The 26,627-nt window shown below is 33.7% G+C and overlaps 4 protein-coding genes and 1 long non-coding RNA gene across 6 annotated transcripts in view; 2 read left to right on the forward strand and 3 right to left on the reverse strand.

The window, feature by feature from the left end:
- Positions 1-26,627, forward strand: part of LOC140056213 (uncharacterized) — a 47,022-nt gene that overhangs the window by 11,836 nt on the left and 8,559 nt on the right. The window lies entirely within an intron of this gene.
- On the reverse strand, positions 8,446-9,635 carry LOC140057263 (uncharacterized). Its single transcript, XM_072102848.1, has one exon. It carries the CDS (start codon positions 9,566-9,568, stop codon positions 8,675-8,677), a length of 894 nt encoding a protein of 297 aa, XP_071958949.1. The 5' UTR covers positions 9,569-9,635; the 3' UTR covers positions 8,446-8,674.
- LOC140056352 (uncharacterized) lies at positions 13,409-16,187 on the forward strand. The gene has a single exon (XM_072101699.1). The coding sequence runs from the start codon at positions 13,845-13,847 to the stop codon at positions 14,730-14,732; it is 888 nt and encodes a 295-aa protein (XP_071957800.1). The 5' UTR covers positions 13,409-13,844; the 3' UTR covers positions 14,733-16,187.
- LOC140057033 (uncharacterized) lies at positions 17,222-18,196 on the reverse strand. Its single transcript, XM_072102571.1, has one exon. The coding sequence runs from the start codon at positions 18,146-18,148 to the stop codon at positions 17,270-17,272; it is 879 nt and encodes a 292-aa protein (XP_071958672.1). The 5' UTR covers positions 18,149-18,196; the 3' UTR covers positions 17,222-17,269.
- Positions 19,884-25,036, reverse strand: LOC140056164 (uncharacterized). 2 transcript variants are annotated; one of them, XM_072101450.1, is made up of 2 exons: positions 24,883-25,036; positions 19,884-21,684 (listed from the first exon to the last, which is right to left on the reverse strand). In XM_072101450.1, exon 2 carries the CDS (start codon positions 21,674-21,676, stop codon positions 20,795-20,797), a length of 882 nt encoding a protein of 293 aa, XP_071957551.1. In that variant the 5' UTR covers positions 21,677-21,684; positions 24,883-25,036; the 3' UTR covers positions 19,884-20,794. The 2 variants fall into 2 exon arrangements, with proteins under 2 accessions (XP_071957551.1, XP_071957552.1); XM_072101451.1 differs by lacking the exon at positions 24,883-25,036 and adding an exon at positions 24,145-24,812.

Here is a 26,627-nt window from a genome sequence, read left to right on the forward strand (position 1 = left end):
GTTCTAATAGGAGAATTTAAATTTAATTTTTAGTAGACGTTTTAGTAGATGTAAAGAAAAGGTTAAACGTAATTTGTTCAGGTCGTTTGGTACTAATCTGTACTGTTGTATGTTATGGTCTGACCACACTGTTCAGAATATTAAATCTTTGGAGGTGTGCTACAACAACTCATTGAGAATGTTGCTAGGCTAATTATCTAAGCACTGTAGTGCTAGTAATTATGTTTGCCACGAGGAGAATCCCCTCTTTCTACGAGCATGTACGCAATGTGTGTCTATGGTTTTAGATTAAGAATTGTGAATAGTGAAAACGATCTGGTTAGGTGTACCACGAACTATTTTTTCCGATATTCAAATCTCTACACCAAGTAAGGAAAACTCCTATTTTAGTTTGATTTTCCGGTTTTCTATTATTTGTTTTTGTATATATAGTATGTATGGAATATTTATTCTGAATAAAGTAATCAAATCAAATCAAATCCATATAATTATAAATGTAGACTTAAACTCAACCGGTAGTATGTTGTATATAATATGAACAATAAGAATGTTTCACTACACTCTAAACCACATTTAGAGTGTAGCACATATTAAAAATACACTGTTTGAAACATTGTGGTCTTCAATTGGTCAATCTAATGTTTCATTTAGAAGGTGCTAGAATATTGGAACAGTCTACTATAGTTTATAGCAAAATTAGCCTCAAAGAAACGTTACCTAGAACAAACATGATTATTTTTTATATTGAAACACGCTTAAGATGAATAACATTATACCAACGTTTAATATTGGTCTAATACGTCTCTGCTCTACATAAACAAAGATAGCGAAAAATGGTAAAGATCGGATGGTTGCTTTGGTGCAGTCCACGTAATACATGGATCCCAGCAAAATATGGATTAGTAGAACGTTTAGAATACCACCGTTTCATTTCATTTGGTATTGAACAAGGCCATATACATGGCTGCAGTCGCGTGCTCAAGTTAGTGTTTACCGACCAACCAACCGACCGACCGACATAGTGAGCTCTAGAGTTACGTTGCACGCGACTAAAAAGACCCGAAAATTTTAGATGCTGATGATCTTCTTGCAAATCATAAATCAATTCTGAAACATTTGTGAACGCACGCGAATAGGATACACCGATGAGGTTGTACAGACGTGGAGTCATCTAAGATGCTCATGAAAGAATATAAAGCGTGTGTACATTACTTTACTCTTCCCTGATATTACAAACTGAATTCTTAAGTACTGTTTTCTTCACTGTAAAACCCGAACCCAGATTTATCATCTTTAAGCATTATTATTATTTATTGAGGCAATTAATATACATTTTACAAAACATAATACAAATTAAACAAACACAACGTAAGAAGAAAATAATATATAATTATAGTCACTAGCTGCTAGGAAGGCACAAAGCAGCATAAGCTACTGTCACCAATAATTAATGATAAATTACTAAAAGTTAAAATATTAAAAGAATTATATTAAGACTATAGTTTATGTAAGTGTAAACTTAATAAAATTGTACATTTAATATACAGTACATACAATTTTTATTATAATATAGGCCTAATAACCAATTATTATGAAGAAACAACTTTAATTATTACACACAGGACGTAATTTGTTTACGTCGTTTGCGTGGCATAACAAATTCGGTGATTTTTAGGCCATAAATAAAGACAAGTAAGATTTGTTATAGTTTTATCGCTTTATTATCGATATCCCTAATACTACAGTCTCTTTAAAAACAAAATATTATTAAACGTTATTGATGAATGTATTATTAGGCCTATCTTTATAATATGCATAAGTTGACAATATAAAATGGGCCGAATCGTCTCTGGCCCGAATCGTCTCTGGCCCGAATCATCCCGGGTCGTACTGTCACTCTAGGCCAAATCGTCCGCTACCGTACCAATTGACATCTTTGGCATAAGAAGTGAACATGTTGTTTATATCAAACTATAATACAACTGAACTCAAATTATTAAATAGAAACCCACAATGTGAACATGTCACAATAATTTAATTTCACTATAGGCCTAATCATATTTTTACATTTCACCATAATAATGTTTTCACATAGGCCTACAGATTGCAGTACAGTAACAGCAATTATTTGTAAGTGTATTATACTTATAGCAAATCGATTGTTGATTTTTGGTTTAAATTAGATTAATAATCTTTATTATTTCTAGTTTAATATTGAATGTCTACTTAAATACCTATCCTTTTGTTAAGGTACTTATATGTGCCATTCCTCTAAGGAGTCAGTTAAAGAATGTTGGTGACTATATACTTCGTTTATGTCCATCTCACATGCACCCTTAGGCTAGGCTAGGCTTTATGTAGATCCAGTTGATTGTAATCTAAGGGCGTACATTTTGTTGTAATATGGAAGAGCAGTGTCTATACATGTGTTAATATCATCGTCGAGTTCCGATCGGTTTGGCTCTGGTTTGGAAGTGTGGAAGTTTGAACTGGCAAATGCTTCTTTGAAAAAGTCTGCCTTTTTGTTTCCTTTCACTATAATTGTCGATGACTTCCAGGCCTGGGCTACTTCATCGCCCGGTTGCCAATTTAAGAGTTTATCGCTATACTTAATTCCAATACGCTCACAGAACTGCTTCATAGTTGACTTTGGGTTTGCAAGCAGATCGTCGGAATCTATGATTACTGGGTTTTGTTCAATGTTGCTTTTAACTAAATGCTCGTAAAGTTGAAAACTTTCTCCAAATCCGTAATGTTCTGGAATCCATTCGGTAATATCAAGTTCGCATTCTCTGTCTCTTTCTTTTAAAAATCTGCTTAGCATGGCTTTCCACGAGACAAACGTCTTGACGGGGTTTCGAATTAGGAACGCATGACGGTAACCCATAGGTAACATATCAAGTTTACCTGTAATAGCAAATGCCATGTCTTTAACGAAAATCACCTTCTTTTCGGTGTATTCTGCCTCCATTACATCTTCTTTAATAAATGTATATGTTGCCGTTTCATACTTCCAGCTTGCTTGGTAATCCATCTGAACTGCATCTATTGTTTTAATAAACTTATCACTGTCTCTCTCTACTTGGTCGTTGAAATGTATTTGCTTATCTGGTCCATAAAAATATACACTGGTGTAAGGCTCATTGATGATTTGAACATCATCTAGATTACTCATAGACTTTGTGAATGCAGTAGAAACTGTACGAGGGATACTCCAAAGAATTACACGAACCTGGTTGTCAGACATTGTTTCAATTGTGAAACGTGTTAGTTGAAAAGAAGAAGAAGTAATTTATCCTCAGACGTTCTGCAACCTGTTTTGTATTCCCTATAAAGATAATAAAATTAGTATAGGCTTCTAGGATTAGGAAAATATACATCGTTGTATCAACATATATGACGTACCGGTAACGCATGCGCGTAGTTTCGGAAAGTAAAGAACCGCTCGTTCTACTGTACCAATGAAGCATACACGTAAAAGTTGATGGTAATTTAAAGAGTTTGCAGCTCCGAAAGTGTCAACTAAACAAATCTAGGCTAGGAATAATTATAAGACCTTACCTTGATTGATAACTAGTTAAATACACCAATGTGGCAAATACAATAATGGCTTTTAAGTTTTGCTTGTAGTTATATCCACTAGGCCTCAGTTATCAGAGCTTACCTTGATTGGTTACTAGTTAATTACACAAATATTGCAGATACTATAATAGCTGTTAAGTTTTGTTTGTAGTTATATTCCGTAGGCCCCAGTTATCAGAGCTTACCTTGATTGGTTACTAGTTAATTACACCAATGTTGCAGATACAATAATGGCTTTTAAGTTTTGTTTGTATTTATATCCACTAGGCCCCAGTTATCAGAGCTTACCTTGATTGGTTACTAGTTAATTACACCAATGTTGCAGATACAATAATGGATTTTAAGTTTTGTTTGTAGTTATATCCACTAGGCCCCAGTTATCAGAGCTTACCTTGATTAGTTACTAGGTAAATACACCAATGTTGCAGATACAATAATGGCTTTTAAGTTTTGTTTGTAGTTATATCCACTAGGCCCCAGTTATCAGAGCTTACCTTGATTGGCTACTAGTTAATTACACCAATGTTGCAGATACAATAATGGATTTTAAGTTTTGTTTGTAGTTATATCCACTAGGCCCCGGTTATCAGAGCTTACCTTGATTGGTTATTAGTTAAATGTGGCAAATACTATAATGGCTTTTAAGTTTCCAGAGCTTACCTCGTGGAAGAACAAATTTTGTTTTGAATGAGCCTCCGTTTTAAAATAAAGATTCTATTATTATTATTGTATGTATGTGGCAGATACTATGATTGCTTATGTTGTGCTTGTATGTTAGTTATATCCCGTCATTGACAGCCCTTTAGATACAATAAGTGTTATCTTTGCCTTTATTGAATAAAATATCTCAACCACGAGAGTCGTGTCGTAGAAAATAAACACAAATGGTACACATCAGATTACTGTTGTAACTGTGATTACATTCAACTTTGGCTTTTGTGTATTTTGTTGTAGTCCAGAGATATTATGGTTCACTATGTAATTTTATGAAAATGAAATGAAAAATGTATTAATGAATTGATGAAAAAACACCAGACATTATAGATTAAAGTTAAATAGTCTACACTATCAAACGTTATGTGATGTGCCCATATATGGACACGATGATGTCATATCACTATTATATTTGAGCATATCACTGCCATATTTGGGCACATCACACACAAACTAGTTTTATAGGCCTATACAACAAAATGTTTCTAATCTTCAAATCAAATAAAAATTGTTTATTTGAAACAATCAAAAATCAATAAAAGAAAGGGGCAATATTTAGAGATGTAAAGGAAACACGTTAGCAACTCAAGATAGATAGATTGTGTCCCTCAATGTTAAAGTTTATGATAACGTTAGTAGCATACCGTAATAATAAAAAAATAAATAAAAGGCATCCACTCCATAGTAATTATCAATGGTCAAGATCTGAAAGGCATTTGAGAACTGCTCTAGGTAGAACAAAACGCTTCCTTTTATATCCTTATATTACTAACCTTCAACTAATTTTTAGCAATTGTATGTCAACATGAATTTCCTTTACTACAAATAAAATAAACTATTCACTATGAAGATTACGAGAAAAACAAAGTGAAATATTTTTATTGTCAACAATAATCTTACTTAAAGAGTAAAAAAAAGAAAGACTTAACTATGTACATCCTTTATCGTTCAAACCATTTACAAAAAAATCATCATATAACCTTATTATCATATAACGTAAAGCTGTCCTGATATAAAACATAATTTTCATAGTTAAAATTATATTGGGGTATTGCCAATCTGTAAAATTCTACCTATTACTTACTTTTTGGTGCTTGCTATCGTATTGCCTCGTTCAAAAGAATAATAATTTTAAAAAAATGGATATTTAATTGCTGTAATTGTGCGGGTTATATAAAATAATATATTCAACGGAGGATATGTTTATTTCATTACCATCTGTTTCGTTTGCTTGGTCTGTTTTCTCATCTGCACAAATTTTAAAAGGAAAATTGTTTGGTTCTTACTCAGAATTATAATTCGATTAAAAACAAACACCCAAACCACCACCACAAAAATAAAACAAAAAAAAATTATATCGATTTAAACAAAAATATTTAGATAGATTGGCGCGCCTCCCGTTTACGAAAGTCAATTTCCAATGTATGTTCAATCAATATAATTATTATACTATTATTTTTTTTAACAAGAAGTAATTTTTAATTATCTCGAAAGGCTACAATGCGACATATTTTTGTATTAATACTGATATCCATAGAATGATGATGTGATAAATTGCCAATACATTCAGATTACGTTTGTACAACTAACTATTAGTTGTGTTAACGTAATCTTAACTATCTATTTAAAATTTAACCACTATATTTATTTTGTCCACGCATAATTATAATCGATTAAGCGCCCCATTCAAAATTGACCCGCATACACAATTACACACATACATTTACGTTATTATGCCTACAACAGCAACTTGTACTGTATATCTGTACTGCATAAGATTAAGTTGATAATAAAACTGTATTATTACCAATATCTTAATTCAATCTTTGATTTTGGTTTGTTCGTTCCAAAAAGAGACCTTAAATTTAATATATATATTTATGAAGGTATATCTTTGATTTTGTTTTGTTCGTTCCAAAAAGAGAACTTAAATTTAATATATATAATTATGAAGGTATATCTTTAATTTTGTTTCGTTCGTTCCAAAAAGAGAACTTAAATTTAATATATATAATTATGAAGGTACTATATATCTTTGATTTTGTTTCGTCCGTTCTAAAAGGAGAATTTAAATTTAATTTTTAGTAGACGTTTTAGTAGATGTAATGAAAAGGTTAAACGTAATTTGTTCAGGTCGTTTGGTACTAATCTGTACTGTTGTATGTTATGGTCTGACCACACTGTTCAGAATATTAAATCTTTGGAGGTGTGCTACAACAACTCATTGAGAATGTTGCTAGGCTAATTATCTAAGCACTGTAGTGCTAGTAATTATGTTTGCCACGAGGAGAATCCCCTCTTTCTACGAGCATGTACGCAAGTGTGTCTATGGTTTTAGATTAAGAATTGTGAATAGTGAAAACGATCTGGTTAGGTGTACCACGAACTATTTTTTCCGATATTCAAATCTCTACACCACCAAGTAAGGAAAACTTCTATTTTAGTTTGATTTTCAGGTTTTCTATTATTTGTTTTTGTATATATAGTGTTATATATGGAATATTTATTCTGAATAAAGTAATCAAATCAAATCAAATCCATATAATTATAAATGTAGACTTAAACTCAACCGGTAGTATGTTGTATATAATATGAACAATAAGAATGTTTCACTACACTCTAAACCACATTTAGAGTGTAGCGCATATTAAAAATACACTGTTTGAAACATTGTGGTCTTCAATTGGTCAATTTAATGTTTCATTTAGAAGGTGCTAGAATATTGGAACAGTCTACTATAGTTTATAGCAAAATTAGCCTCAAAGAAACGTTACCTAGAACAAACATTATTTTTTATATTGAAACACGCTTAAGATGAATAACATTATACCAACGTTTAATATCGGTCTAATACGTCTCTGCTCTACATTAACAAAGATAGCGAAAAATGGTAAAGATCGGATGGTTGCTTTGGTGCAGTCCACGTAATACATGGATCCCAGCAAAATATGGATTAGTAAAACGTTTAGAATACCACCGTTTCATTTCATTTGGTATTGAACAAGGCCATATACATGGCTGCAGTCGCGTGCTCAAGTTAGTGTTTACCGACCAACCAACCGACCGACCGACATAGTGAGCTCTAGAGTTACGTTGCACGCGACTAAAAAGACCCGAAAATTTTAGATGCTGATGATCTTCTTGCAAATCCTAAATCAATTCTGAAACATTTGTGAACGCACGCGAATAGGATACACCGATGAGGTTGTACAGACGTGGAGTCATCTACGATGCTCATGAAGGGATATAAAACGTGTGTAAATTACTTTACTCTTCCCTGATATTACAAAATTGAATTCTCAAGTACTGTTTTCTTCACTGTAAAACCCGAACCCAGATTTATCATCCTTAAGCATTATTATTATTTATTGAGGCAATTAATATACATTTTACAAAACATAATACAAATTAAACAAACACAACGTAAGAAGAAAATAATATATAATTATAGTCACTAGCTGCTAGGAAGGCACAAAGCAGCATAAGCTACTGTCACCAATAATAATGATAAATTACTAAAAGTTAAAATAAGAATTATATTAAGACTATAGTTTATGTAAGTGTAAACTTAATAAAATTGTACATTTGATATACAGTACATACAATTTTTATTATAATATAGGCCTAATAACCAATTATTATGAAGAAACAACTTTAATTATTACATACAGGACGTAATTTGTTTACGTCGTTTGCGTGGCATAACAAATTCGGTGATTTTTTAGGCCATAAATAAAGACAAGTAAGATTTGTTATAGTTTTATCGCTTTATTATCGATATCCCTAATACTACAGTCTCTTTAAAAACAAAACATTATTAAACGTTATTGATGAATGTATTATTAGGCCTATCTTTATAATATGCATAAGTTGACAATATAAAATGGGCCGAATCGTCTCTGGCCCGAATCGTCTCTGGCCCGAATCGTCTCTGGCCCGAATCATCCCGGGTCGTACTGTCACTCTAGGCCAAATCGTCCGCTACCGTACCAATTGACATCTTTGGCATAAGAAGTGAACATGTTGTTGATATCAAACTATAATACAACTGAACTCAAATTATTAAATAGAAACCCACAATGTGAACAATAATTTAATTTCACTATAATCATATTTTTACATTTCACCATAATAATGTTTTCACATAGGCCTACAGATTGCAGTACAGTAACAGCAATTATTTGTAAGTGTATTATACTTATAGCAAATCGATTGTTGATTTTTGTTTTAAATTAGATTAATAATCTTTATTATTTCTAGTTTAATATTGAATGTCTACTTAAATACCTATCCTTTTGTTAAGGTACTTATATGTGCCATTCCTCTAAGGAGTCACGTTTATGTCCATCCCACATGCACCCTTAGGCTAGGCTAGGCTTTATGTAGATTCAGTTGATTGTAATCTAAGGGCGTACATTTTGTTGTAATATGGAAGAGCAGTGTCTATACATGTGTTAATATCATCGTCGAGTTCCGATCGGTTTGGCTCTGGTTTGGAAGTGTGGAAGTTTGAACTGGCAAATGCTTCTTTGAAAAAGTCTGCCTTTTTGTTTCCTTTCACTATAATTGTCGATGACTTCCAGGCCTGGGCTACTTCATCGCCCGGTTGCCAATTTAAGAGTTTATCGCTATACTTAATTCCAATACGCTCACAGAACTGCTTCATAGTTGACTTTGGGTTTGCAAGCAGATCGTCGGAATCTATGATTACTGGGTTTTGTTCAATGTTGCTTTTAACTAAATGCTCGTAAAGTTGAAAACTTTCTCCAAATCCGTAATGTTCTGGAATCCATTCGGTAATATCAAGTTCGCATTCTCTGTCTCTTTCTTTTAAAAATCTGCTTAGCATGGCTTTCCACGAGACAAACGTCTTGACGGGGTTTCGAATTAGGAACGCATGACGGTAACCCATAGGTAACATATCAAGTTTACCTGTAATAGCAAATGCCATGTCTTTAACGAAAATCACCTTCTTTTCGGTGTATTCTGCTTCCATTACATCTTCTTTAATAAATGTATATGTTGCCGTTTCATACTTCCAGCTTGCTTGGTAATCCATCTGAACTGCATCTATTGTTTTAATAAACTTATCACTGTCTCTCTCTACTTGGTCGTTGAAATGTATTTGCTTATCTGGTCCATAAAAATATACACTGTTGTAAGGCTCATTGATGATTTGAACATCATCTAGATTACTCATAGACTTTGTGAATGCAGTAGAAACTGTACGAGGGATACTCCAAAGAATTACACGAACCTGGTTGTCAGACATTGTTTCAATTGTGAAACGTGTTAGTTGAAAAGAAGAAGAAGTAATTTATCCTCAGACGTTCTGCAACCTGTTTTGTATTTCCTATAAAGATAATAAAATTAGTATAGGCTTCTAGGATTAGGAAAATATACATCGTTGTATCAACATATATGACGTACCGGTAACGCATGCGCGTAGTTTCGGAAAGTAAAGAACCGCTCGTTCTATTGTACCAATGAAGCATACACGTAAAAGTTGATGGTAATTTAAAGAGTTTGCAGCTCCGAAAGTGTCAACTAAACAAATCTAGGCTAGGAATAATTATGAGACCTTACCTTGATTGATAACTAGTTAAATACACCAATGTGGCAAATACAATAATGGCTTTTAAGTTTTGCTTGTAGTTATATCCACTAGGCCTCAGTTATCAGAGCTTACCTTGATTGGTTACTCGTTAATTACACCAATGTTGCAGATACAATAATGGCTTTTAAGTTTTGCTTGTAGTTATATTTTGTAGGACCCAGTTATCAAAGCTTAACTTGATTAGTTACTAGGTAAAATACACCAATGTTGCAGATACTATAATGGCTTTTAAGTTTTGTTTGTAGTTATATTCCGTAGGCCCCAGTTATCAGAGCTTACCACCTTGATTGGTTACTATAGTTAATTACACGAATGTTGCAGATACAATAATGGCTTTTAAGTTTTGTTTGTAGTTATATCCACTAGGCCCCAGTTATCAGAGCTTACCTTGATTGGTTACTATTTAAATACACCAATGTGGCAAATACAATAATGGCTTTTAAGTTTTGTTTGTAGTTATATCCACTAGGCCCCAGTTATCAGAGCTTACCTTGATTAGTTACTAGGTAAATACACCAATGTTGCAGATACAATAATGGCTTTTAAGTTTTGTTTGTAGTTATATCCACTAGGCCCCAGTTATCAGCTTACCTTGATTGGCTACTAGTTAATTACACCAATGTTGCAGATACAATAATGGATTTTAAGTTTTGTTTGTAGTTATATCCACTAGGCCCCGGTTATCAGAGCTTACCTTGATTGGTTATTAGTTAAATGTGGCAAATACTATAATGGCTTTTAAGTTTCCAGAGCTTACCTCGTGGAAGAACAAATTTTGTTTTTAACGAGCCTCCGTTTTAAAATAAAGATTCTATTATTATTATTGTATGTATGTGGCAGATACTATAATGGCTTATGTTGTGCTTGTATGTTAGTTATATCCCGTCATTGACAGCCCTTTAGATACAATAAGTGTTATCTTTGCCTTTATTGAATAAAATATCTCAACCACGAGAGTCGTGTCGTAGAAAATAAACACAAATGGTACACATCAGATTACTGTTGTAACTGTGATTACATTCGACTTTGGCTTTTGTGTATTTTGTTGTAGTCCAGAGATATTATGGTTCACTATGTAATTTTATGAAAATGAAATGAAAAATGTATTAATGAATTGATGAAAAAACACCAGACATTATAGATTAAAGTTAAATAGTCTACACTATCAAACGTTATGTGATGTGCCCATATATGGACACGATGATGTCATATCACTATTATATTTGAGAATATCACTGCCATATTTGGGCACATCACACACAAACTAGTTTGATAGGCCTATACAACAAAATGTTTCTAATCTTCAAATCAAATAAAAATTGTTTATTTGAAACAATCAAAAATCAATAAAAGAAAGGGGCAATATTTAGAGATGTAAAGGAAACACGTTACCAACTCAAGATAGATAGATTGTGTACAACTAACTATTAGTTGTATAAACGTAATCTTAACTATCTATTTAAAATTTAACCACTATATTTTTTTTGTCCACACATAATTATAATCGATTAAGCGCCCCATTCAAAATTGACCCGCATACACAATTACACACATACATTTACGTTATTATGCCTACAACAGCAACTTGTACTGTGTATCTGTACTAAGATTAAGTTGATAATAAAACTATATTATTACCAATATCTTAATTCAATCTTTGATTTTGGTTCGTTCGTTCCAAAAAGAGAACTTAAATTTAATATATATTATTTATGAAGGTATATCTTTGATTTTGTTTCGTTCGTTCCAAAAAGAGAACTTAAATTTAATATATATAATTATGAAGGTACTATATATCTTTGATTTTGTTTCGTCCGTTCTAAAAGGAGAATTTAAATTTAATTTTTAATAGACGTTTTAGTAGATGTAAAGAAAAGGTTAAATGTAATTTGTTCAGGTCGTTTGGTACTAATCTGTACTGTTGTATGTTATGGTCTGACCACACTGTTCAGAATATTAAATCTTTGGAGGTGTGCTACAACAACTCATTGAGAATGTTGCTAGGCTAATTATCTAAGCACTGTAGTGCTAGTAATTATGTTTGCCACGAGGAGAATTCCCTCTTTCTAAGAGCATGTACGCAAGTGTGTCTATGGCTTTAGATTAAGAATTGTGAATAGTGAAAACGATCTGGTTAGGTGTAGGCCACCACGAACTATTTGTTCCGATATTCAAATCTCTACACCAAGTAAGGAAAACTCCTATTTTAGTTTGATTTTTCGGTTTTCTATTATTTGTTGTTGTATATATAGTATGTATGGAATATTTATTCTGAAATAAAGTGATCACATCAAATCATATCAAATTCATATAATTATAAAGGTAGACTTAAACTCAGCCGGTAGTATGTTGTATATAATATGAACAATAAGAATGTTTCACTACACTCTAAACCACATTTAGAGTGTAGCGCATATTAAAAATACACTGTTTGAAACATTGTGGTCTTCAATTGGTCAATTTAATGTTTCATTTAGAAGGTGCTAGAATATTGGAACAGTCTACTATAGTTTATAGCAAAATTAGCCTCAAAGAAACGTTACCTAGAACAAACATGATTATTTTTTATATTGAAACACGCTTAAGATGAATAACATTATACCAACGTTTAGTATCGGTCTAATACGTCTCTGCTCTACATAAACAAAGATAGCGAAAAATGGTAAAGATCGGATGGTTGCTTTGGTGCAGTCCACGTAGTACATGGATCCCAGCAAAATATGGATTAGCAGAACGTTTAGAATACCACCATTTAATTTCATTTGGTATTGAACAAGGCCATATACATGGCTGCAGTCGCGTGCTCAAGTTAGTGTTTACCGACCAACCAACCGACCGACCGACATAGTGAGCTCTAGAGTTACGTTGCACGCGACTAAAAAGACCCGAAAATTTTAGATGCTGATGATCTTCTTGCAAATCCTAAATCAATTCTGAAACATTTGTGAACGCACGCGAATAGGATACACCGATGAGGTTGTACAGACGTGGAGTCATCTACGATGCTCATGAAGGGATATAAAGCGTGTGTACATTACTTTACTCTTCCCTGATATTACAAAACTGAATTCTCAAGTACTGTTTTCTTCACTGTAAAACCCGAACCCAGATTTATCATCTTTAAGCATTATTATTATTTATTGAGGCAATTAATATACATTTTACAAAACATAATACAAATTAAACAAACACAACGTAAGAAGAAAATAATATATAATTATAGTCACTAGCTGCTAGGAAGGCACAAAGCAGCATAAGCTACTGTCACCAATAATAATGATAAATTACTAAAAGTTAAAATATTAAAAGAATTATATTAAGACTATAGTTTATGTAAGTGTAAACTTAATAAAATTGTACATTTAATATACAGTACATACAATTTTTATTATAATATAGGCCTAATAACCAATTATTATGAAGAAACAACTTTAATTATTAATAAATTTTTTTATTTACATTAGGCCTATATCCATTTAAAGACTGTTCATTAATGAATTTTTTGTCATTAAATAGTAATTTTATGTATTGACAGACGTTCAATAGTGATAATAAACAGATTAATTAAATGAATCTTTGCTACATGATCATAACAACAAGAATGAGCTAGGCCTATGTTCTATCAATGAATAACCTTGATGGTAATAGTGTTAAGGGTTGTAGTAATAAGAATAATAAAACGTATTGTTTTAGCAAAATACTTGCTTTAGCCTCTCGTTTCATGACAGCCATCAAAACGGGCATTAAAACTTTATTTAATTTATTCAGCGGGTAGATATGTAAGTTAATTTCCATCTAGGCCTATTTGGTGATCAATACAATAACACATTTTTATAACCAATATCTACAATATATAACTAAGAAGTTTAACAAGGAAAGCTTTTCGAACGTCTGATATTCCTCAGAAAACATCGCTGTTCTGCAAACAAAGATGGCTGAAAACTTTCAAGCTCGGGTGATGCTTTGGTGTATTCCACGTAGTATATCCACGGCATTCACTAAATGTATGAGCCACCTCGATGACGTGCAGATTATAAGTGAACCGTACGCTAGTGTATATTTCTGTGGACCTGATAGACAATTGTTTGCTAAAGATGAAATAAACAAGGACAACGACAGTTTCCATGAACTTGCGAACGCTGTTGAGATGGACTATCAAGCAGGTTGGAAGTCGGATACTGCCACCTACAAGTTCATTAAAGAAGACGTTTTAGAGAGAGAGTACCCAGATAAAAAGGTAGTTTTTGCCAGAGATATGTCATTTGGAATTACAGGGAAGATAGATATGTTGCCTAAAGGTTACCGCCATGCATTTCTAATTCGTAACCCTACAAAATTGTTTCCATCTTGGAAAAAAATGCTGAAAAAATTTCCAAATAAAAGTGGCAAAGAAGTAAACTTTGATACAAGTGGATGGCTTCCAGCAAAATATGGATTTGGAGAAAGTTTAGAACTTTACGAACATTTGGTATCATCTGGTATTGAAACAAATCCAGTCATTATAGATGCTGACGATCTTCTTGCAAATCCTAAATCAATTCTAAAACAACTTTGTGAACGAACGGGAATAGAATACACCGATAAACTGCTAAGCTGGGATGGAAATGATGGTGTTGTTCATACGTGGAAATCTTCTACGATGCTCATCAAGGGAAATAAAGCGTGTGACTATTACCAAAACGCGTTTTCAAGTACCAGTTTTGCAACTCCTAAACCCGAACCAAACCGAGCAGAACTCGATGACGATGTTAATGCATGTATCGACGCAGCACAACCATATTACGACAAGATGTACGCACTCAGAGTAAAGCCTGAATAATAATTGTTAACATTACAGATTCGAATCCAGTCGACAACGTGGTGAAGATTTTATGTCTAGAAATGTCTAATACTTTTGGAAATAAATATATATAATGTATTATAGCTAATGTTTTACCATATATGTTAATTAATTCTGAGTTTTTTTTTCTGGTGTCAAATATATAATGTCTTCGTCCGGACAATTATGCGGCTTTTGGTTAGTATATTATTTTTAGATCTGCTGATCGTTTTTCTAAATGTCTTCGTCCTGCCACAATTATTAGCCAGATTTTCGCGACTTTTGGTAATGAATATAAAATCTTGTTTTTAGATCCTAATTATGTACCTTTTGATTATGTAATAGTATACAAATAATGAATATTTATGAGTGTAATGGTACAAATAATGGCACGAGGTGAATGATGAAAGGTTATATCAACGAGGCAACGCCGAGTTGATATAACCTTTCATCATTCACCAAGTGCCATTATTTGTACCATTACACGAATACAAAACATTCATTATTTGTTTTATATAACATCTATATAAATTCTAGTTATTTGAATCAAATAAAAGGTAGCCCTAGCCAAAGCTTACTACATTTCCTTCACACACATTGATTAAAAACAGTAACATTTGGTTTTTAATAATTTTATATTAAATGTTATATTTATATGGATTTCGTAAACACACCTACTTTTGTGTTAATTATGTCAACAAACGACCAAACAATCCTAGGCCTAGCAAGGCTAAAACGCCTAGGCTAGGCCTAGCCTAATACTAGCATGGCCTAGGCTAGACCTAGTAGCCTAGTACTAGCTTGGCTGAAAGGCAAAACTTCGACAGACAATTGGAACTTATCTAAGCTAATTATGGTTTTTCCAACAATTCCACGTCTTGTAGGGATGTCCCCATTAATTAATCAAAATCCTAAAAACGATCTAAAGCTAATTTAAATGCCTTTTTGAAAGAAATTAGTACATAATGTCCAAATCGTACACAAATATCTGCTGCTGTTGCATATCTCGCGGTGGTGTTTACAGATGAAACTGAGACCAAACGACAGGTGGCGCTGTTGTATTACACAGTACAGAGCCATATAGGATAATTTGTGTACTAGATTTTTTTTTCATCCGCGAGACGTTTTTTTTTTCGTACACAAAAATGTTTCAAAAAGTACTATTAAACGATCGTTTAATAGTGCGTACTATTGCACGCCATGTGACCCACAATCGTCCAATCAAATGACAGGAATTTATTTAGGTGTTATATAATAATCGTTAATGGTTCAATATTTAATATATCATTAAGCTAGGCTTCATGTTGAATTTTAAAATAAAACATGTTAGTTGCATATATAATAGTTCTTTCCAATCATTTACCACTCGTGTCGTATACAGTCGTGTCGAATGGCCGAGCTTCCTGGGCGGTTTCTGCTCAGGTTATAGACACAGATTCAATGTGGGACAAGTAAAGCTACGCGGTTTTCCGTTTACCGCTCGTCTGTGTAAAGGGCCTTTCACACCTGCTCCGGCACGGTTCCGGTCCGGCGACGGCAAATCCAATCGAACGTCAATGTTTCGTTTTTACGCGGCTACGCGCATATCAATTGGTGCTTGGCCGCGTGGAGCGTCGTGAAAACGAAAGATTGGCGTTCGATTCGCCGGACCGGAACCGTGCCGGAACAGGTGTGAAAGGCCCTAAGCGTGGTTCCCACTAGAACGCAACGCAGCGACGAATCGACGCAAACGGTTGTATTGCGTAATCACAAGTAGGAACCGACGACGCAATAGTGCTGCAAATATCGAAGGTTTGATTTCACGTAGGCGAGGACAAACACAATTATTAGAAGGGCATTTGCTTACGTTGCATAGATTGCGTTACGTTGCGTCGGCATTTAGGCTGCCATGTCTAACAACTTGATTGTCCACACCTGCGAAAATGTCATCCCAGTTGTGACACACATGTAGGTTTACAAACTGCGGGTAAACTGTATGTGTGATAATATTATTATCACACATAAAGTTTACCCGCAGTTTGTTTGTTGTAAGCCGTGGCTAGTGCCAACTCATGTTTAAATTAAGTTTCTTCCTTAAAGGTCGCGTCAGTCAGTAGGCCTACTGCCAATTCAGTTGCTCTCCTCTGTCCATGACACTGACCAAAGTAGTATTACAAGTTGCTTCTTTGTGTACAATATTATTATCGCTATCGCCGTTAACGTAAAGACAAATTACAAGTAGGCCTAATAACATTGCAATCACAACTTTTAATATTGATAATAATTCTGTCAAGGATTTGTCAGGATTAGGCCTAATGTAACATTATTATCATAATTGTAATCATAATTATTTTACTTTTATTATTATTTAATTTAATTTTACTGTAAACTAATTCTCGTTTTGTGTAATAATAAAAATCCTATTATTATTAAAATCCTATTATTATTAAGCAAATTTAACTAATATAAGTAGGTATTAACCGTTTAAAAAAATGTATTCTAAAATATTTTTGCCATAAAGTGGTCTTTTATATATATTATCTATAGTGATTGTATTATCATTTGATTTTAGCTCTCAGCTTATATAACTTATTGTAGTATGGTAAACTGGCATCAATACAGTGAATTACGTCTTTTGACAGCTCAGATCTTGAGGGCGCTGGTGTAGATGTACCAAAACTTTTACTTTCGAAAGCATGCTTATGGAAATTTCCAACCCTGTTCCACTGTAACATTTCTTTCGACATTTTCCAATCCATGGTGACGTCATGTCCGCCATCCCAAGACAATAACTTATCCGTATACTGGATGCCAGCAAAGGCGCAAAACTGACGTAATATGGATTCGGGGTTCTCTAAAAGATCGTCGGAATCAATAATAAACGGGTTTGGTTCGATTCCTGTTTTCTTTAGGTGCTCATAGAGTTGTAGACTTTCTCCAAAACCGTAATCTTCTGGTATCACATTGTTTTTACCAACTTCTAACATTACCTCTTCACCTTCGTTGAATTTATTAAGAAGATTTTTCCAGGAGGGAAATACCTTTCCAGGATTACGAATCAAAAACGCATGTCTGTACCCATGTGGTAACATATTCAATTTATCTGCTATTGCGTATGACATATCTTTGGCAAAGATTACTTTTTTATCCGTGTAATCGGCCTCTAAATTGTCTTTTGCAGCAGAGTACGTGAAGTTTTCGGATTCCCAAGCCTCATTACAATTGACTTCGAGTTCAGATGTTATCTTATTCATGTTTTCCATCAACTCCAAGATATATTCTGGTTTATCCTTTATGTCCGGGCCCATAAGATAAGCCGCTATATAAGGCTCGTTCATTATTTGTACATCGTTCAAGTTGCTCATGCATACTACAAAAGCTGTTGATACACTGCGTGGAACGCTCCAAAGCATTACTCGTACTTGTTTTTCTGCCATTTTATCTATACAAGATACACAAAAACATTCAATTAAACGATTATTACTGTTAAATAGGCGTTGTATTGAAAATTATATTCTCAGAGTTATTTTCCGTGAACATAGTGTCAATAAATATTTATTTCAACAGTTTTACAGTTTGTTCATATAATATATATATAATTAACCAGGTTCATGTCAAGAAGTGCAATACTTGTCACGAGATGACCCTATAAACAAAAAAGACAAGTAGGCCTACTACAGACTACAATTGCAGAGAAAATGTGATCACAGATCAGTTTTATATGTATATAGAAATATAATGATTCTTAATTTTGAGGAAAACAGGGAGAGAAATACTATTTGTATGTGAACCAATGCCGTCCCATAGCCGTGGGATAGAGACTGAGTTTGACTACAGTATATATCAGTGTACCATCCCACATAACTGGCTCAGCCTATTATTGTGCAAGTTCTGCGGTACATTTCATTTCGGAACCTGAACTGCACTGACGAGATCGAAACAGTCCTGTCTGCAGATTGAATATATATATATATATATATATATATAAATCCAAAGGCAAATTGCTGAAAAAAATGACAATGCTGTGGGTATCAGTGGCTGGATCTCAATGGAGATACAAAAATAAAAAGCGAAAAGCTAAATCAAAACGATAAAGTAAACAGCCAGAAAAGTTAGCAGAGCTTCATCAGTGCAAGTGAAGGAATTTGGATAACGTCAGAGTATAAAGCTGGCAAGTGCTGCATGGGTGGACAGAAATAAAAGAAATATAACAAAGGGAGCCAGGGTGGAGTCTGAATAAGAGTGGAAAACAAAGAAGGTAGCTTGGTAGAGATATAAACATTTTTGGAATGAGACTAAAAAACAGCTTAAATGGTGGTTAATATTGAAACTTAAATTTTGGTAGTCAATGGAATAATTTTACCGATCTGGGAGTATGTTCCTAAGTCCAAAAGGTTTTGTGGTTTTAAGTAGTAATTCCCAGTGGTTTTCTTTGTCTTTGCGAGTTTTGTCGCTCCATTTGACATCGTGGTCTATTGCAATAACTCTGAAATATATATATATATATAAAGCGAAAAGCTAAATCAAAACGATAAAGTAAACAGCCAGAAAAGTTAGCAGAGCTTTCGGGCAACACTAGCCCTTCATCAGTGCAAGTGAAGGAATTTGGATAACGTCATAAATGGTGACGATACCTGACACGTTTCTCGGACAGGCGACGTAATTTATATGTTTAGAATTAATGTTCTGTGCCTGATTTGTTTATATATATATACATATACATATACAGTATATATATTCTAGTTAGTCTGTGCCTCATGTGTTTTTTTATTTTCTTGCAGTCCACTCAGGCAGCGCCGAGTGTCTGCTTTAGTATTCTCTATTTGTCTAAGTACTCTCACTTGCACTGATGAATGGCTAGTGTTGCCTGAAAGCTCGGCTAATTCTTCTGGCTGTTTCACTTTTATCGTTTTGATTTAAATCTTTGCTTTTTTTATATCTCTCTCCAACCACTGACACCGACAGCATTTTATTGTTTTCAGTAATTTGCCTTTGGATTTATATATTCTATTTAAGTACTCCTGCCAAATAAAAAATGATCTTCATTCAAAAATAATTGTTGAAGGTTTAATAAATAAGAATCATCAGAGAGTAATTTCATGCTTCTCTCTTGATAAAAAGAATTCTACATACCGTCAGTAGTTGACAATATTTCACCTGCAATCACCTTCACCGATATTCCGATAGCAAACTGGTACTATTGCTGATGCGTTTCATCGACTCTGTAGGCCTACAGGGTAACGTTTGATACAGTAAACTTTATCGCGCCACACCCACTGTTTTATTGACATTTGTCTAAATGATCTAAGTTTTCAAAAAGAGTTGGTGCGTCCCACATTATTCATTCTTCTTCATATCAGATGTTTACATAGGGTTAGTACACACATTATTGTTCAACTAATTATCTTGATAATTTTCATTTTACTCCATTTTTATTTAACTTTTAAAAATACAACTCATGTTTTATTTTAAATAAATAGCGTTTAAGCAGTTTCGTTTTGTTTATACCAAGCTTTCACATAATAGTTTATTTTTAATTTCCCATCTCAATCATTATGTTCAGATTTTTTTTTTTCGAATCTAACAATATAGGGCCAACTCTCTAATTAGACAGTTTGTATGTATTGTGGATTAACAATCCAAAAAGACATAAAAATGTATACAATTATATAAAATATTAATTATTTAAAACTTAATTCCCTAATTGGAAATACAATACTGTACTGTACTAGGGAAAAAAGTGACAAGGAGTATTTCTTATACCTTATTTAATAAATGTTGCACAGACCGTTACCGATATACCAAAATGTTTTTCAATACGTCATTATTTCGTGTACTTGTGGTATACGACGTACGATACGCTTTGTACATGTCACGCCATTTGTAGGCTACATTAATATAGTACATTATCCATATACTGTTGTGTTGCGGTTTCCGTAATAAATGGAACGATGTTCAGTTCGCATAACATTGTAGGCCTCTAGTACCAACAAAAATAACGTAAAATAATTTTTTTTTTTGAGTTTTTGATAGTTGCTAATACATATAATATTATAATTAGATACTAATATCACGAAAAAATCTTATCTAATTTTAGCTCTCAGCTCGAACAATTTATTGTAGTATGGAAAACTAGCTTCAATACAATGGAGAACATCTTCGGACAACTCGGATTTTGAGGGCGCTGCTGATGGTTTAATAAAACCTTTACTTTCGAAAGCGTTCTTGTGGAAATTTCCAACGCTGTTCCACTGTAGCATTTCTTTTGATGCTATCCAGTATTTAGTGACGTCATGTCCGCCATCCCAAGACAATAACTTATTCGTAAATTCAATTCCAGCAAAGGCACAAAACTGACGTAATATGGATTCAGGGTTCTCTAAAAGATCGTCTGCGTCCATAATGAACGGTTTTGGTTCGATCCCTGTTTTCGTCAGGTGTTCGTACACGTGTAAAGTTTCTCCAAAAGCGTAGTGTTCTGGTACTACTTCGTGTTTGCCAACTTTTAACATTACCTCATCTGTCGTAAATTTATTAAACAGTTTTTTTTGTGATGGGAAAACCTTCTCAGGGCTACGTATCAGAAACGCATGTTTGTAACCCTTTGGCAGCATGTGTAGTGTATCAGCAGTTATTGTGCTTGCCATATCCTTTACAAAAATAACACGTTTACTTGGATATTCATCCTCTAACCTATCTTTAACGAATTGAAGCGTTAAGTCATCCGACTTCCACGGGTTATCGCAGTTTACTTCAACAACAGATGCTATCTTGTTCATACTTTCTCTCATTTCTCTGAGATCGTCTGATAGGTCTTGTTGAAAGTCAGGCCCCACGAGAAGAGCAGCTACATACGGTTCATTTATGACTTGGACATCGTCTAGCTTGCCCATACATATTTCAAAAGCAGTGGATACAGAGCGCGGAATGCACCAAAGAAACACTCGTGCTTGTTTTTCTGCCATTGCAATATCTATAAAAAAACAATAACCAATATATTTATTTTGTAAGCCAATCTATCTTCCGACTATTAAACATTTGATAGGAAGCCAGGGCAATTTTCAAAATTAGTTTTCTGTCCTGATAAAATATTGCACAGGCAAAACCAGCCTTGGAGGACAGCGAAATGTTGAGCTACATAGGCTGCCGTGCTTCAACATTAATTTGGCAGTAGACAGACTAGAGTTAGATTATGCAGATAAGATTTTATTTCTGAGAATATTCATCTCTAGCCGATTTTTAAATCTCTCAGCGATATTGAGATTCTCTATTAGGAAATAAAGGTTAAAGGGCAAACTAAAAGCATTTTTGTACACATTTTATTATTATTATATATTTTGAAAACAAAATTTAAAATGTCCATGTATAATAAACAAGGCCATATACATGGCTACAATCGCGTGCTCAAGTTAGTGCTTACCGACCAACCGACCGATATAGTGATCGAGTTGCACGCAACTAGAAATGACCATTGAGGCCAAAGGTCACAGTAGTCAACTCAGATTTTCAGTCACTATGTTTTGGCATTTCCATATCTATCTGCTTTATAATTTGTATCCAGTTTTGTCATGTAACACTCCACCTTTCTCCCCTTAAGGGACTATACACTAGTGAACATTGATTATTTTATGCAATTAACCATCAATTTATCTGAACTTTGTATATTTCATATAGGCCTATGTATATTAAAACAAAGATAGGCCATTTTCCAATGAGTTTAAAAAGAAAGAGAAACAAAATCAGTAAACACATGTTGTGAACAGTGCCTGCGATCTACATCTTTCATAAATCAAAAACAGGATAAGTATTACAATTTTCAGGCGGTTTTGGAGCGTTATTTAAAAATCATAATATATTAATTTTCAGCCATGTTAAAAATTGAAAATGCGTGTAGTTTAGGAATTTACGTTCACTTCTGTCGGCCTTGATTAGAGATACGGTTATTTAACGGCCCTACTGTACATGAAAACATACAGAGAGATGCTACCTAATTTTTAAATAGTACTTGTTGAAACCCTCAAATGATCTAATAAGCACAAAGCTAACAACCATGACTTATCCTGTCTCCATCTGCTTGTACAGTATAACTATATTATTGGTTTTTTCACTTCACTATTTTTTCCCTTATTATAATACTAGGCCAGGCCTAGTTGAGTAAGTCTCCCAATTACAAGAAAATATATTCTAACATGTAACAGGTAGGTGTTTAGCCCTTCTTCAAGGCTCAATGGTCCGAAGCAATTTAAATCAATTAAAACGAAACATCAGCCTTTATTGCTAATTAAACAGAACAAAACCATATACATGGCTGCAGTCGCGTTTACCGACCAACCGACCGACATAGTGAGCTGTAGAGTCGCGTTGCACGCGACGAAAAAGCAATTAATGCCTACTACAAACATTTAAACTTTGGATCTTCAAAATAATCAAAGAACTTGAAATTCATCTGCTAGCTACAGACATTTCCAGCGATGGTGACTTGACCTTAACTTTGCCAGTGACGTTGACCTCAGACCGTGATATTTTTGTTGTTGTAGATTGCTGGGATTTCTTCCCTTTTCAAGGTCCACTTTATTGATTAATTACCCGTTTGACTCACGGCTAAGGTCACGTCATAATCGCGCAGAAAATGGGTCATTGCACTGCAGCTAGCAGATGAAAATTAGAAAAAAGGGATCTTTTTTGTTTAGGAAGTGTATTTGTCTCAATTGTTATAGCCTCTACCCTATTACCAACACAAGATCAAATTCCATTCCAACAAATAAAGTAAGGTCATGCAACTTATAGTAATGGAAATAACGCAAATAAAGAATATTAAACATTGTAAAGAAGTCATTGAAGCAAATAGAGCATTAAAAGAAGTGAATTATTTTGTTGAAATAAAAAACTGAAGCCACGGTACCTTATTTAATTGTTTTGCATTCTGTTATAATATAATATTGTAAGGGTTGCTCAGTTACTGGGCAGCTACCTTGCAAATAAAACTAGATTATTATTTAATAGGCCTAGGCAGTAACTTAACCTTAATTCGCATTGATATACAGCAAATAAAGCCGTGCACTCATATTTAAATACTGTAAAACGAAAGATAAAAAATTAACTTTAGGTAATTGAGATGAGCTGTAGCATGGTGGTTAACGTGATTGCCTTCCAATCCCAAGGTACAGGGTTCAATCCTGACCTGTGTGTGTGTGTGTGTGTCAGGGATGTAACACATGGTGTTACATGCAAGGCACAAACAGAAGATAGGCAATACAATGGATAAGTTTTATACTCTAATCTACGTTTTATTCTTCAAACAGAAAAGCAAAAGATAACAAAATCAATTAAAATGATTATAAAGATAAAGATTAATTAACAATATAAAATAATTATCAAAGTATAAGATGGTGGTAACACACAATCAAAATACATAAAGAAATTCAAGACTTACAAATATAGCTGAGCCCAAGGCTAATATAAAGCTTTACTTCAGTTGTTCAAAACAGTCAAACAGACTTCTAGATACTTCAATAGACTTTAACAGCATTTAGTTTAGCTATGTCAGTATTCGTATTAGGACTGATTAAATATGGTTAATGTACCACTATTTATATTCTTATGCAGGATATGTGGGGTGATCATAATGATCTCATCAAATAACTTAAAGATGATGAAATTGGTTTTAAGATGAAATTCAAATGACATCATCATCTTAGTATGAAGTTGTTGTAACAATTTCCTTATATGGAATATCAAACAAGTGTCTCTGACAACTTGAGTTATGAGCAGTCTCATAGGTACAATTACTAACAACCTGGTTACTGAACTTTGGTCTAGTCTACAACCAATATAATATATACACTACAATACTATGGTAAAGTAATAATAATATAATAGTATAAATGTATCTCCTAACAATGGCTATTCAACTCCCCTCCCTAAGCCCGGTTATGAAACTTGATGATGATGATTATCGTTAGGCCTACTCGCTGTTGGGTGCGTATGAAATAAAAAGAATGAAACATTCACATTACTTAATAGAGCAGAACACTAATTATAAAAAAAGAATGCTGGTCTAAATAAAAAAAATAATATCAGAGTAAAGAACCAACATCGGAACATCCCCCACCTCTTGTAGGCCTACATTCAAATGAATACACAAGGTATATTATGCCTATATTGTACTTACTGTAGTAGATTGACTGTTGTATATTATAATACAGTGTACGTGATGTAAACACATCACCGAGTTCTGATCTGATGTTCTAATCTCAAAAAAAGCTATTATACCATATAGAATGCATCTGCTTCGTCAACAATATAGTTAGCATACTTTTACAAACAATAATGGCATGTATTGGCAGTTTGCCAACGAATCTTTGTACTAACCTTTTCGTAGGTTATGCAGAACATGAATTATTCATTAGTCATATTCTATGGGCGGCCATTAGGGTCAAAATAGACAAACGTTGCCGTACGAACAATTCCGCTCCCGTAAGGCAAACTAATGGCGTTAAAGACATAATTCCTCGAGTGACAAACAAATATTGCCGTACGGACACACAAACACATTGCCGAAAGGACGAAATTTCCGAAAGGACAAAAATTGGCGTAAGGACAAAAATTGGCGCACGGTCTAACTAAATTTAAACGTTGAGGGCAGCATAGTAATTTAAAACCACGTGACTGAAACCACTCTGTTGTGTGTCCAGTCCTGATGGGGAATAAAAACATAATCATGGAAGGCTTGTGTTAAGCTAGCCAACAATATAGGCCAGCCGACAATAAGCCAGCCCACTTTAATTTTTTCCAGCCAACAATAACTATGAAACACCGTTTGTGTATTTTTTACATTTTCAGTGTTACTTATGGTTTTTATGGTATTAGAAATGAAATATTTGTGAGAAAACGGCGGATTGCTCCTGGGAGTCACTTGGTGGGATTATACTAGGGTAGGGCCTACCTCTTTAGTCGTCCAGTAAAAGTTGGAGTAGGCCTATGACCGCTGGTCCCGTTTACTCAGCCCTCATCTTTTAAATTTGAGTGTAACTCAATTATGATTTTTAATATTATAATGAAATTTGATACTGTATTTTTGTGAGAAAACGGCGGATTGCTCATGGGAGTTACTTGGTGGGATTATACTAGGGTACATCCTTAGTCGTCCAGTATAAGTTAAAGTATGACCACTGGTCCCGTTTACTCAGCATTTATCTTTTAAAAATCTGAGTGTAACACCTCATCTTTTAAATCCGCCGTTTTCTCACAAATACAGCCTGAAATAGAAATTGAACTCTAAATAACTGATATGAGCTGCGTATAGTGTAAATGAAATAATTTATTTAGCTGATATTGCATGTTGATTGATACTTGTTGACTAGAACCGATATTATATTATTCCCACCTATACTGTACCTATGTTGTAGTTGTTGTACCCTTTGTATTTTTGTTTGTAATAATCTATGTAATCAATTGAAAGGAAAAACGGCAATGTTACCTTATTAGGTTTAAAAAAACGAGAGCTCGATGTATTACAAAACTTTTAAGTCGTAGTTTGTTTTTAAAAAAAAAGGTGGCATAAACTCGTACCTTAATGACATTCACCGTAGGTTCTGAGTACTGTATAGGTAGCTTCTTTATGTTTCGCTAAGTCTAGGTTCTAGACGGAGTTGTGAATTAATGAGTAACAAGATAACTATTTTGGCACATAGGGCGTTTCATACGTAAACTTGAGCTCGTCGGACAAAATAGAAAGAAACACCGACTAAAAAAAACTAAGATATCTCTATTTAAGATATCTTAGTTTTAAATAGAAATATCTTAGTTTTTAATAGAGATATCTTAGTTTTAAATAGAGATATCTCTGTTAATAGAGATATCTCTATTAATAGAACTAAGATATCTCTATTGCTTGAATAAATGACAGCTTTGCGC

Source organism: Antedon mediterranea, chromosome 8 (assembly GCF_964355755.1).
Source record: "Antedon mediterranea chromosome 8, ecAntMedi1.1, whole genome shotgun sequence".
NCBI classification, from domain to species: Eukaryota; Metazoa; Echinodermata; class Crinoidea; order Comatulida; family Antedonidae; genus Antedon; species Antedon mediterranea.